General features: G+C 48.2%; 1 protein-coding gene across 1 annotated transcript in view; it reads right to left on the reverse strand.

The window, feature by feature from the left end:
• The window catches only part of LOC133118962 (semaphorin-3A-like), a 54,581-nt gene that overhangs the window by 25,308 nt on the left and 15,459 nt on the right, over window positions 1–13,814 (reverse strand). The window contains exons 3-5 of the mRNA XM_061229310.1: window positions 11,177–11,239; window positions 6,363–6,482; window positions 1,469–1,562 (exon numbers count right to left, since the gene is read on the reverse strand). Coding sequence (XP_061085294.1) covers window positions 1,469–1,562; window positions 6,363–6,482; window positions 11,177–11,239 — 277 coding nt within the window. The remainder of the gene's footprint in view (window positions 1–1,468; window positions 1,563–6,362; window positions 6,483–11,176; window positions 11,240–13,814) is intronic.

Genomic DNA, 13,814 nt, shown 5'->3' on the forward strand with positions numbered 1-13,814 from the left:
TCAAATTTTCTCACCTCATTGGCAGTTTTGTTTGACTCATTCAGCAAAAGTCATGGAAATAAGATTTTAAGTGTAAATATAAGACTAAGATACTTGTAAGACTGATTTAACGTAAAAGTCCTCCCTAGTATTTTGTTCCAGTCACTTGCTAGTTAGTGGAGGTAAGTCTTCAGCCTGGAGGTAGAGCTAATTAGTAAAATGGGCTCATGGGTTCATGGGTGGAAGAAAGACACCCCCTGGACTCTCCACCTCTGGACCACAGTGCAGAGAAGAAGAAGGACGTGGGTGTGACAGCAGAGCAGTCTGCACTCAAGGACCCTCAAGTGAAGAGGTCCGTCAGACACAGCCAGACGCTTCATCTATAATTCAGGCACTCAAGGCTCAGCGCTCCACCCGCTCAGTCTCTCCACTCCGTGAGATTCTGGTCAATTCATTGTGGTCACGTTTATGAGCATGAAGGAGGCTTGTACACGCAAAGTTGATTTCAAGCAGTTCTCAGGAGCAGTTTGAAGAACGTGACAGACAATCTACACATATGTCTCGGGCTTCACCCGAGTAGTTTTTTTGTTTGGAATATGTACTGTAAGACATGCTCGTACGGTTATGAAGAATTGACTAAACTGAGGATGAAGCGAATTTAGATTTCAACGGGAATTTGGATTTCTCAAGCCTACTGTCACAGCAGGGAATTCACCAGGTAAGGAGAATGGCCGGCGTCTCTTCCTCAGCACCCTTACAGAGAGCGCGATAACGAACGCGGAGAAACCCACTCCATCTCCCGAAACCCTCAGCCGGAGCACTCCTCCACACAAAGGATGGGAAGCCGAGCGTAGAGGAGCACGCGCACATCTTGCAGGTTACGCGGAACTTTCCGCAAAGCCCGCTTCAGCAGTGTCTATCCGCTGACACCTGTGCGCTTCAGCAGTGTCTATCCGCTGACACCCGCGTGCTTCAGCAGTGTCTATCCGCTGACACACGCGCGCTTCAGCAGTGTCTATCCGCTGACACACGCGCGCTTCAGCAGTGTCTATCCACTGACACACGCGTGCTTCAGCAGTGTCTATCCACTGACACACGCGTGCTTCAGCAGTGTCTATCTGCTGAACAGCCAGGGAGAGTCATCTAATGGCAGGATCTGTCCGTTTATTTAGGACCTTTCATTTAATTATTTTTGAAAGAATCTCAAAGACTTTTGCACAGTACTATAAGAGAAATGTATGATAACAATATGAAAAATGTGCCGGCATGAAGCCCAATAAAAGGTTTATAGACAAAGGCACAGGGAAGGCTGCTTGGCTGAATTTCTCCTGCACATATCACAAAAACAGCACGCTAACTGAGGAACGATGCCCTCTTTACAGAGGGGATGGACAAATAGCACAAGGTTTCGTCCCTGTCCTATCAGACCTCTCCATTTAGTCACATGACCTGCACACAGGCTCGGCCACACCCCGTACCGTAAACTCACCAATCAGGAGAGAGGCTGACAGCATCTTCGGGTCGTAGGGGCTCTTTCCACGGCCGTTCTCGAAGTGGGACGTCTCCAGCCTGAAGATGTTGTCCTGGTTCAGGGAGTTAAAGAGGGGAGCGGTGAGAAAAGGCTCACTCAGAGTAAAGTGTGGAAATCATATCAGTCTCCTCGTGAAATACGACTAGGACTCAATTTACAACTTTCCCACTGTAATTGCTTGAGTGATGGGTGTAATGGACTCGAAATGCACGCGCGTAGTCACTCGTCTACATAAATCTTTGCCATTTCGTGGAATGTTCCGGAACGATGGATGAAGTGTCCCTGGAAGAATCCAGATTTTTCTATTTTATACTTCGTTTTCTGGACAGAAGCGTTTAAAGGACAATCAGTGCTCACAGGCGAGTAGTAATGTGTAATATTTAGCAGAATCTTGGGAGAGTGTTCTCTCCGAAAAATCATTCTCCTCTTAACCTTATCTGCTCTTAATTAGCAGTGCTCTTCATTAGACTTTCTCTGCCACGCTGTAATTAAAAGATAATTCCGCTTGTGAAAACTCAGCACTGCAAATGTGTCGATGTGCACACATACACTCTCAGAAATAGAGGTACGCAAAAAACCTAAAAAGGTACAAATATCGCAGGGGCAGTACCCTGTAGGTGCATACAATTGTACCCCAAGCCAGCAATATGTAATTGACTTGACTTTTTCTGCTTGGAAAATTGACTCATTTGTACCGAAAGAGAACATTACTTTTAGGGGCTGGACTCTGTTCTTTTGGAGTTGCTCAAGGTGAGAGGCGCCGGGCGGGTGTGGGGATACTCACAAGCCACCGGCTGAGTGCCACTGTGCTGGAGTTCCACCCGGGGAACGAGAGGGTCGCCTCTCTGCGACTACATGTTGCTGGGGGGAAAGCTCTGACTGTCGTTTGTGCTTATGCACCAAATGGCAGTTCAGAGTATCCGGCCTTCTTGGAGTCACAGGGTGGCATCCTGGAAAGGGTGCCACCCGGAGACTCCATAGTTCTGCTGGGCGACTTCAACGCTCACGTGGGCAATGACGGAGAAACCTGGAAGGGGGTGATTGGGAGGAATGGCCTGCCCGATCTTAACCTGAGCGGTGTCTTGTTATTGGACTTCTGTGCTGGTCATGGATTGTCCATAACAAACACCAAGTTCGAGCATAGGGTAGCTCATAAGTGTACTTGGTACCAGAGCACCTTAGGCCAAAGATCGATGATCGACTTGTGGTCGTATCATCAGACCTGTGGCTGTATGTCTTGGACACTCGGGTGAAGAGAGGAGCAGAGCTGTCAACTGATCACCACCTGGTGGTGAGTTGGATCAAGTGGGATTAAGTGGGAGGCTGCCCGACAGACCCAGACCCGGTAAACCCAAACGTGTAGTGAAGGTGAACTGGGAACGTCTGGCGGAGGCCCCCGTCCACAAGGTCTTCAACTCCCACCTCCGGAGGAACTTCTCACGCATCCCGGGGGAAGCTGGGGACATGGAGTCCGAGTGGGCCATGTTCAAAGCCTCCATTGCAGAGGTGGCAAGCAGGAGTTGTGGCCAGAAGGTCCCAAGAACCCACTGGTGGACACCGGCGGTGAGGGAGGCCGTCAAACTGAAGAAGGAGGCCTTTCGGGCTTGGCTGGCCCGGTGGTCTCCTGAAGCAGCAGGCAGGTACTGGGTGGCCAGAAGGGCTACGGCTTCAGCAGTCGCTGAAGCAAAAACCCGGGTATGGGAGGAGTTCGGGGAGGCTATGGAGAAGGACCTATACGTTGGCCTCAAGGAAGTTCTGGCAAACCATCCGACGACTCAGAAAGAGAAAGCAGGGCTTGCCCGCCTCCTCCAGCCTTAGAGATAGGGTGAGGAGCTCAGACATCCGGACTGAGCTTGAAGTAGAGCCTCTGCTCCTTCATGTCAAAAGGAGCCAATTGAGGTGGTTCGGGCATCTGATCAGGATGCCTCCCGCGCGCCTCCCTTTGGAGGTTTTCCGGGCTCGTCCAACTGGGCGGAGACCCCGAGGTAGACCCAGAATGCGCTGGAGAGATTATATATCTCTCCTGGCCTGGGAACGCCTCGGGATTACCCAAGAGGAGCTGGAATGCGTCGCTGGGGAGAGGGACGCCTGGAATACCCAGCTTAGTTTACTGCCACCACGACCCGACTCTGGATAAGCGGGTGATAATGGATGGATGGATTGCTCTATACTATTTTGCTTGATAAGACAAAAAGATTGACAAGCTGCAAGACAAGAACACTTGTTAAGACAGAAGTGTTTAGCAGTGTGTAAAACCAGCCCTAAGTCAGACTCATATAAATATGTGGCTCTCTATGAAGATATGATGCCTCTATAAGAATAATAGATTGAGATAAGACATCGCCCAGTCCTCTCATGATTTGAACTAGAAAATGAACTGGCACAAGTGATGTATAGTCCCTGGGAGTCATTCCACCTTTAGTGTGCATAATGTACGAGGGCACACTTCATTTAACAAACAGAAGCATTTCTACAGTAACGCAAATGCAACAGGGGAATCCTATACATAATTAACAATTCAGCACATTTAAGACTTAAAATATCTTGAGGCAATATATATATATATATATATATTGGACACAGGGTGGCATGGATGGCACAGTGGGTAGCACTGCCGCCTCACAGCAAGGAGGTCCTGGGTTCGAATCCCCGTCGGCCGGGGCCTCTCTGTGTGGAGTTTGCATGTTCTCCCCGTGTCTGCGTGGGTTTCCTCCAGGTACTCCGGTTTCCTCCCACAGTCCAAAGACATGCAGGTTAGGCTGATTGGAGAGTCTAAATTTCCCGTAGGTATGAGTGTGTGAGTGAATGGGTGTGTGCCCTGCGATGGACTGGCGACCTGTCCAGGGTGTATTCCTGCCTTTCGCCCAATGTATGCTGAGATAGGCTCCAGCTCCCCTGCGACCCTGTTCAGGATAAGCGGGTTCAGATAATGGATGGATGGATGGATATTGGACACATTTCATCAGAACTACACGGAAATAAATTTAATTTGATTAAGCGCTGACATTTTTAAATGTTGCCAAGGCCGTCATTTTCTGAATGTGCAGTTTTCTGGCCAACAATTTTAATTAATCTACTGTTCTCACACCATGAGTCTCTCTGTAGATAGCTGCCATCTGCACTGGCCGGCGCATTCAACAATAATGAGCAATTCACTATACGTCAGATCTGTGGCAAGCATTATTAATAACTACGACTAATGAGCGGGGCAGGCAATTTTAAAGTGCTTGTGGTTCAGCTGTTTTATTATAAAACATAATAAAACAGCTTAAATCAAGTAATAAAATTAGAAGAAAAAATTCAGATATTTAAATACTTTAGGTAAAAACTTCAATCCCCATACAAATCAACAAACAGAAACTTTAAACTGCTCAAATTGAATATTTATTGATTTCTGGAGGTGCTAACGCTAAAGATCACTACATTAAGCATTAAACATATCAAAGGAACTTCGGTACATGCATCACACATCTGCTGCTTAAATTCTCAGACTGCTTTTCCCCCTACCTGTGATGTTGGCTGTATCTCTGAGTATCTCTGAGGATGACACAGATTTTGACCACCATTCATTTCGTATTCGACTTTTGCACACCTTTCATTTCGTATTTGATCGTTGTCCCCACTGGTGTGATTTCGGCTAGACGCAGGGCGACGGTGTGATTTCAGCTAGACGCAGGGCGACGGTGTGATTTCGGCTAGACGCAGGGCGACGGTGTGATTTCGGCTAGACGCAGGGCGACGGTGTGATTTCAGCTAGACGCAGGGCGACGGTGTGATTTCGGCTAGACGCAGGGCGACGGTGTGATTTCGGCTAGACGCAGGGCGACGGTGTGATTTCGGCTAGACGCAGGGCGACGGTGTGATTTCGGCTAGACGCAGGGCGACGGTGTGATTTCGGCTAGACGCAGGGCGACGGTGTGATTTCGGCTAGACGCAGGGCGACGGTGTGATTTCGGCTAGGCGCAGGGCGACGGTGTGATTTTGGCTAGACGCAGGGCGACGGTGTGATTTTGGCTAGACGCAGGGCGACGGTGTGATTTCGGCTAGACGCAGGGCGACGGTGTGATTTCGGCTAGACGCAGGGCGACGGTGTGATTTCGGCTAGACGCAGGGCGACGGTGTGATTTCGGCTAGACGCAGGGCGACGGTGTGATTTCGGCTAGACGCAGGGCGACGGTGTGATTTCAGCTAGACGCAGGGCGACGGTGTGATTTCGGCTAGACGCAGGGCGACGGTGTGATTTCGGCTAGGCGCAGGGCGACGGTGTGATTTCGGCTAGACGCAGGGCGACGGTGTGATTTCGGCTAGACGCAGGGCGACGGTGTGATTTCAGCTAGGCGCAGGGCGACGGTGTGATTTTGGCTAGATGCAGGGCGACGGTGTGATTTTGGCTAGACGCAGGGCGACGGTGTGATTTCGGCTAGACGCAGGGCGATGGTGTGATTTCAGCTAGACGCAGGGCGACGGTGTGATTTTGGCTAGACGCAGGGCGACGGTGTGATTTCGGCTAGACGCAGGGCGACGGTGTGATTTCAGCTAGACGCAGGGCGACGGTGTGATTTTGGCTAGATGCAGGGCGACGGTGTGATTTTGGCTAGTCGCAGGTCGACGGTGTGATTTCGGCTAGACGCAGGGCGACGGTGTGATTTCGGCTAGACGCAGGGCGACGGTGTGATTTTGGCTAGACGCAGGGCAACGGTGTGATTTTGGCTAGACGCAGGGCGACGGTGTGATTTTGGCTAGATGCAGGGCGACGGTGTGATTTTGGCTAGTCGCAGGTCGACGGTGTGATTTTGGCTAGTCGCAGGTCGACGGTGTGATTTTGGGCGACAGAGACTGATTTGGGTCTTACCTCTGCCCGTTTCCCCACCTCCAGGTAGGCGCAGATGGGATGGAAGGCCCCGGTCCCGCAGACGTACAGGTGCGTCTGGTTAAACGGCTGCAGCACTTTGATGAAATTGGAACATTCCTTCTGCAAGGAGAGGAGACATAACACACAACAGTCAGCATGTCAGACTTCTGTACTTCACTTTTCCTTAAAGGTACAATCAGTACAATTTTTGTGTGAAAACAGTTACAATGAACATTGACACACATACTGTTGGACTAACAGTGCGCTCCTTCACATCATTTCGGGCCTCGATCTCCTTTTGCCCCGATAATCAATTACAGTGTGTTTTTCATATGGTCATTATCCATCCATCCATCCATCCACTATCTTAACCCGCTTATCCTGAACAGGGTCACTGGAGCCTATCCCAGCACACATTGGGCGAAAGGCAGGAATACATCCTGGACAGGTCGCCAGTCCATCACAGGGCACACACACCATTCACTCACACACTCATACCCACGGGCAATTTAGACTCTCCAGTCAGCCTAACGTGCATGTCTTTGGACTGTGGGAGGAAACCGGAGTACCCGGAGGAAACCCACACAGACACAGGGAGAACATGCAAACTCCGCACAGAGAGGCCCCGGCCGACAGGGATTCGAACCCAGGACCTCCTTGCTGTGAGGCGGCAGTGCTACCCACTGCACCATCCATGCCGCCCCACAAACACGCTCGAAGCTGTGGCCACGTGATAATAGACAACTGCCCGCCGCACCTGGTGTGTGTTTTTACGTTTGCGGTATGTATAGAGGGAGATGATTCAATAACAAACAACCAGTGACACAGGTCTGGGGTCCCGCCCCCAGCGCGTGATTGGGAGGCCCAGACTTCCCCTGGCTGCTGATTAGAGAGAAGCCAAACAGACCTTCCTGCTTGAGGATGGAAATAAATACAGATAAACACAGCCCATCTGTGTGAACAGGGAGGAGAACAGGGCCAGGGCTGTGAGGTGAATGACCGCATCTCTACCCAGTGCAACAGAGACATGGCAGATCCCAGAGACTGGGCCCAGTGCAACAGAGACACGGCAGATACCAGAGACTGGGCCCAGATAAGCCAAGAAGGTCCAAGATGATGGTTACAGTCGAGGAACGATTTTAGGAGATATAGGACAAAGGGGGCGACACTGGCTCAGGCAGTAAAAGCAGTCGTCTGGCAGTCGGAGGGTTGCCTTTTCGTTCCCGCCCTGGGCATGTCAAAGTGTCCTGAGCAAGACACCTAACCCCCAAAATGCTCCTGACGAGCTGGCAGCCAATCACAGCTGGTGTGTGAGTGTGGAGGAATGGGTGAATGAGAAGTATCATATACCATATCATGTAGGACATATGGCAAAGCCACTCCTAATATCAATATTAACTATACTTTTTAACATTTTGTATTTGGTTCTGCAAGAAGGGGCGAAATGCATGTCACAATGTCACACACAGTACATTTATAATTGTATGCGCAAATTATTTTTTAATTCCCCAATATGGGGAATTCCCAAAGCACTAGTGGGGAAAACCAGCTAAATCAAAGAACAGGAATATTTTTCTTTTTTTTTTTTCTTCTGAAAGCAAAGAGTAACAAAAAATCTGATGGCTTCCCCTCACACTGAAAAGTTCTCCTTCGCCACAAAGGAAATGTCCTGTTTCATCTCCCTCTCTGAAGTCCACATTATGCAGACGATAGACACGGGAACGCACTGAAGACCGAAACGGGGCTGTGCTTCCACGTCTCACGTTTCCTCACTTTGCCCGCGGCCACCCTCCCGGCGGGACTCGCAAACGGGCGAAACTGCACTTCTGTATTATTTATGCGTGTTATCCATCCTTTACTCACCACACGGCTTTCCGCTCACCCTGTCGCCGAAAGACGCGTCCATGATGTCGTGCGACCAGATTTGGAGTTTCAGCACTCGGGTCGGCCAATGAAAACGAGCATTGACTGGACTTTGGCGGTCCAATCGAAACACTTCATTAATCTTCGAGATTTTCTTTTCAAGCAAAACTCGCAAAATGTATTACTTGCACTAAAATAGCTCCTATAAACAGAGCGAGTAGGTTAATATGTCTGCTATAAACAAAAGTCATATTTGTTCAACCAATCAAGCGGTTATATTGACTGAAGCAGATGGTGTATGTGCGTCGAACAGATCGGCTTTTGAAGGATGTTTGGAGCAGTGCTCCAAATGAAAGCGTGTGCACACAGTCCGATGTTTCCCATCTGGAAACTAACATTCAGTAGATTAGGACGACCTCAGAAATAAACCAAAAAAGGCTTAAAATGTTTTGACTGCATCAGCAGCCAAGCTATCCTATTGGCTGGTTCTTAACCATGTAAGGGGTGAGGTCACAAATATCTGATAAGAATGTTCTTTACTGACCATTGTAATGCTGATGTCGCAATCACTACTGGGAACTGAATCAGTGGAGTTCTAGAACACAGACTTGAAATTTTTAGCTGATGTTCCATCTTTAACATAAGGTGCAATACACATACAACCATACCACTGTTATCATTGTGTATTCATATTAGAAATATACTCTGGTGTGTGTGCCTTGTGATGGACTTGTGACCTGTCTAGAGTGTATTCCTGCCTCATGCCCAATGCATGCTGGGATAGGCTCCAACACCACCCACGACTCTGATTAGACAATAGATGGCCGGATACTAATTTATTTACGCCAACAGAATCTGAAAGACACATCCTGAAATGTTCTCCAAAGTCATAGCCGTGGACTTCAACTGCTAAGGAGACGACGGTATGGACATACAATGTTTAATAGCGAGACTGCATATGGCTACGCATACCTCTAGAACTTTCTGGAAGACTGCCTAGAAGGAGACATTCTTCCAAACCGTAGACGCATTCAGCGCTGATGAACGGCCGGGATGACGTGTGATGAACACTAACAGCATGCCTCGCCGTCGTTTGAAGCGGATCCAGAGTCTATAGACAGGGGAGCCATCGCTAGACGGAACCTCCTGACCCATGCTAACGCTGACGGGGCGCTAACCCCCCCCCCGGCTAACCCCGAGCTCTGCAGGAAGCCAGACTCTGCGGCTGCGTCTGCCTTGTGGCTCGCCTGGTCGAGGATCAAGGTTAAACGCACTCCAGAAGGACCGCGGCGGGTTTTATGAGTGTCTGGGAGACAGGCCAGGGGCTCAAACTCCCCTTCGGATAAGGCCCCGAGCGTGCCAGACACACCTGTACACCTCATGCCACGGCCACGCAGCAGGCCACGTCCTGGCATCCATTTTGAAGCGCTGCATACCGAAGGCATCCACATGTGTGTGTGTGTGTGTGTGTGTGAATCGCCAGTGAGACCTGCATATGTTTCCTATTCCCGCACTGAGATTCATAACATAACCTTTGCATACAGGAGCAGTGCAGTCCTGATGAAAATGCAGAGGGGCGATTTTTAGAAGCATACTCCAGCCTGTTCAGTTAGTCCCGAGGAAACAGAAGAGCCGGAATGGCTCCGTGTGGAGTGAGAACAGTGCCGGTTGAGAGCCGCTAGTAGGTGTTTCTGTTGGGGGTTAGGGGAACCATGGGAAGAGGGGGTGGGGGGGGGGGTTTGGTGATATTTTGCTTCTAGTCCCCAATTCCCTTCCATTATTCCATATTAATCTATTGGAGTTAGAGAGTAAGAGCAAGAGTTACTCTATTCGCCATGATTATGGAAAACATGTGATTTATCTTCCTGGTGTAGTACCACAGATTATTAAAAACCAACTGCAGATGCAGCCATTACAACAAACAATTCAGGGCAACAAGAATAAAAACAACAACAACATATGTACGTCACGGCATCATGAGCTGAGCACGCAACATCGCACGTGGTCAAAGGGTATCAAGAGTGCATGAAGTGCAAACTTGGATAGGAAAATGCAATGCAACTAGACAAACAGTGCTAATGGTGTTTTATTTCATTGCCCTCATATAGAATAGAATAGTATTGCATTGAATCTTGTCCCATGCTTCGAAACATAAATAATGAGTAAAGGCCCATCCACACCAAGAACGATAAATATAACTATAACGATAAATATGTTGTTTTAAAAAAACTATAACAATGACATCGACTAACGATATCGCTGGGATCAATTTCAGAGCGAGGTTTGTCCAGTTGCATTAACAATGAAGCGAAATCCGACCGAATTCACAGGGCGTCACCTGAAAAATGGTAGACAGCATCGCCGAGAGGCTATTTACAGAAAGTTATCCTTCGTTAGTGTGGGTGTTCACCTCGTTATCGTTGTAAACATGGTTATATTTATAGTCCTATGGGTCTAAACACAGTCATACATCGATCAGCCACAACATTAAAACCACCTGCTTAAACCAGTTTTTTAATGATTAAAAATGCTTATGTAGGAATAGCACCCGTGCATTTTTAAATATAGCGTGTGGTCTTTATTTATTTATTCATATAGAAAATTCTACAGGTCCTGGAGCATCTGTTAAATAGATGTGATCATGAACAGCAGTAGATACCAAGATATTGAAAAAACAAAACAATGCACCCCCCCCCCTGCCCCGCCCCCCCAATGAGCTTTCCAAGATTTACAAGATTTCCATTTTCATTTAAAAATGTTACTTTTGAATGCAATTCACTTATGATTACCCGCTTATATAAGTACTCAAATCATATAATTAAATATAAAGTGTTTGTAGACAAGTTTTTACTTTAAAAAAATGTTTACTCGGGGGGGGGGGGGGGGGAAAGAACTGGTTTTAACCAGTTTTAATGTTGTGGCTGATAGGTGTGTGTGGAACGATCACTCACCACGACGTCCTTTCCGGCCCACTTGCACTCATCTCTGCGTGACGGGGTGGCAGGCCAAGCCATCTGCATCATTCAGGAGGAAAAACAACTTCAGTCTTCATCTGAATTCAGCTCCCCGGGCAGAACAAGCAATGAATCACAAATAACACGGATGGTAACAATGCATTCGGTCAAATGCTGAAGTTGTTAAAATGTCCTGCAAATGTGTCACACTGGGTTCTGTTAACAAGATTTCTTTTTTTTCCCCTTTGCATCATCAAAGACACCATATTCCTTTTTTGTTTGCAGTGACGAAAACCCATCCAACTGATACAATAGGACTGTTCTCTAGATCCATTCCTGGACAATAAATACAAAACACAGTTTTATTTTTCTCTTACAGACAGAGTGATTGCCCCAAGTACGTATCAGAGCAGTATGATGGATGCGATTGAAATACCAGTCAGTGAGTTTGTGTGTGTGTGTGTGTGTGTGTGTGTGCAGGGGTGTGTGTGTATGTGTGTGTGTGTGCAGGGGTGTGTGTGTGTGTGTGTGTGTGTGTGTGTACATGTATCTGTGCAGGGGTGTGTGTGCATGTGTGTGTGTATGCGTGTGTGTGTGTAGGTGTGTGGGTAACCCCTAAATGCTCCTGACAAGCTGGTCGGTGCCTTGCATGGCAGCCAATCGCCGTTGGTGTGTGAATGTGTGTATGAATGGGTGAATGAGAAGCATCAATTGTACAGTGCTTTCGATAAAGGCACTATATAAATGCCAACCATTTACCATGTGTGTGTGCATGTGTGCGTGTGTATGTGTATGCATGTATATGTGTGTGCATGTGTGTCTATAGGTGTGTGTGTGTGTGCATGTATGTGAGCAGGGGTGTGTGTGTGTGTGTGTGCATGTATGTGAGCAGGGGTGTATGTGTGTGCATGTGTGTGTATAGGTGTGTGTGTGTGTATGTGTGCATGTGTGGGTGTGCATGTATGTGAGCAGGGGTGTGTGTGTGTGTGTGTGTGCATGTATGTGAGCAGGGGTGTATGTGTGTGCATGTGTGTGTATAGGTGTGTGTGTGTACGTGTGAGCGTGTGTGTGTGCATGTATGTGAGTAGGGGTGTGTGTGTGTGTGTGTGTGTGCATGTATGTGAGCAGGGGAGTGTGTGCGTGTGTGTGTGTGTGCATGTATGTGAGCAGGGGTGTATGTGTGTGCATGTGTGTGTGTATAGGTGTGTGTGTGTATGTGTGTGCATGTGTGTGTGTGCAGGTATGTGAGCAGGGGTGTGTGTGCGTGTGTGTGTGTGTGCATGTATGTGAGCAGGGGTGTATGTGTGTGCATGTGTGTGTGTCTAGGTGTGTGTGTGTGTATGTCTGTGCATGTGTGTGTGTGTGCATGTATGTGAGCAGGGGTGTGTGTGCATCTGTTTGGAATTGGGGTCACAAGTAATTTGTCTCCACATTGTTCAAGTTTTCCTATTCTTGTTCAGACACTTATATATGACCGGTACATGACATACACACTATCACTATCCACTCCAGCTGTGTGGGATCTGAGCCAGCTCCACCTTTAAATATTCATGGGCTGCGTTTCCATGGAAACGCCGTCCCCGGGCCATGGGTATCTGGCCGCGGGAGGCCACTTCCTGTCTTTACGGCTTGACTTCCTGTCAAGCTGCATTATCTTCTCAAGATGGACGGCTTGTCAAGCTGCAGGGGTCCTGCTCCTTTGGACCGAAGGTTTAGAGTCTTTGCACAATCCGGGGGGGGGGGGGGGGTTGTTGGGGATAATGGGTGCGTTTCGGAACTGTCAGGAGACAAAGCCGTTGGTTCCACTGCGTGCGTTAAACACTGCGCTGGCGGCCTGCTCTCTCTCTTTCTGCCTCGTTTTTCCTCTTCCTTACGTTCACACGCAACACCGTTAGCGTAGCGCCACACTTTCTCCTGCCAGCTGTGAAAATTCAGCCCAACTAGTCTAGCTGGGTATGAGCTGGTGAACCAGTCTGACCAAGCTGGTCATTAAGCTGGTCTAGCTGGGTATGAGCTGGTCAACCAGCATTGCCAAGCTTGTCATAAAGCTAGACTAGCTGGGTAAGAGCTGGTCAACCAGTGGTTTAGGGCATCAAAGTATCTTTAAACAGTGCATTCCAGATGAAGTGCTGAAGCACGATTAACCCTTGTGTCGTCTTGAAGGTCAAAAGTCACCCGCCACTATGTTTACCAGCAGAGAAAACCCCTGAAATGATCATTTTTTTCAACTTGAAAGTTTGTGATAGGTTGTTTCTTCATGCAAAATAGATTTGGCTGCTGTATTCTAGGGGTTTAGAGAAGGTTGGTAAAATTCTTGACCGTTCTGAGAAGGGGAGTACACAGAACGTTAAGACTACACAAGAAACCAACCAACCCTAGAAACCAACCAGACTGCCGCTTAGAATGTAACGACAGTACTGCGCTTCGTATGTTCACACCACGTTGGTCCACTTTCAAATGCAGTGCGCATGAAACATCGGCTTTTAAAAAATACCTCCATTATTTATCCAGGTGAATCGAATCCCATCGAGACATTTTTTTTCACTAGGTTGTACTTTATTTTTGATCCCTGATTTGCTACTGTCAGTGCTCATCTACAAGCACTTGTTTTGGTTGAGTGGTTCGCCCTGGTTTT

Source organism: Conger conger, chromosome 19 (assembly GCF_963514075.1).
Source record: "Conger conger chromosome 19, fConCon1.1, whole genome shotgun sequence".
In the NCBI taxonomy this organism is placed as follows: Eukaryota; Metazoa; Chordata; class Actinopteri; order Anguilliformes; family Congridae; genus Conger; species Conger conger.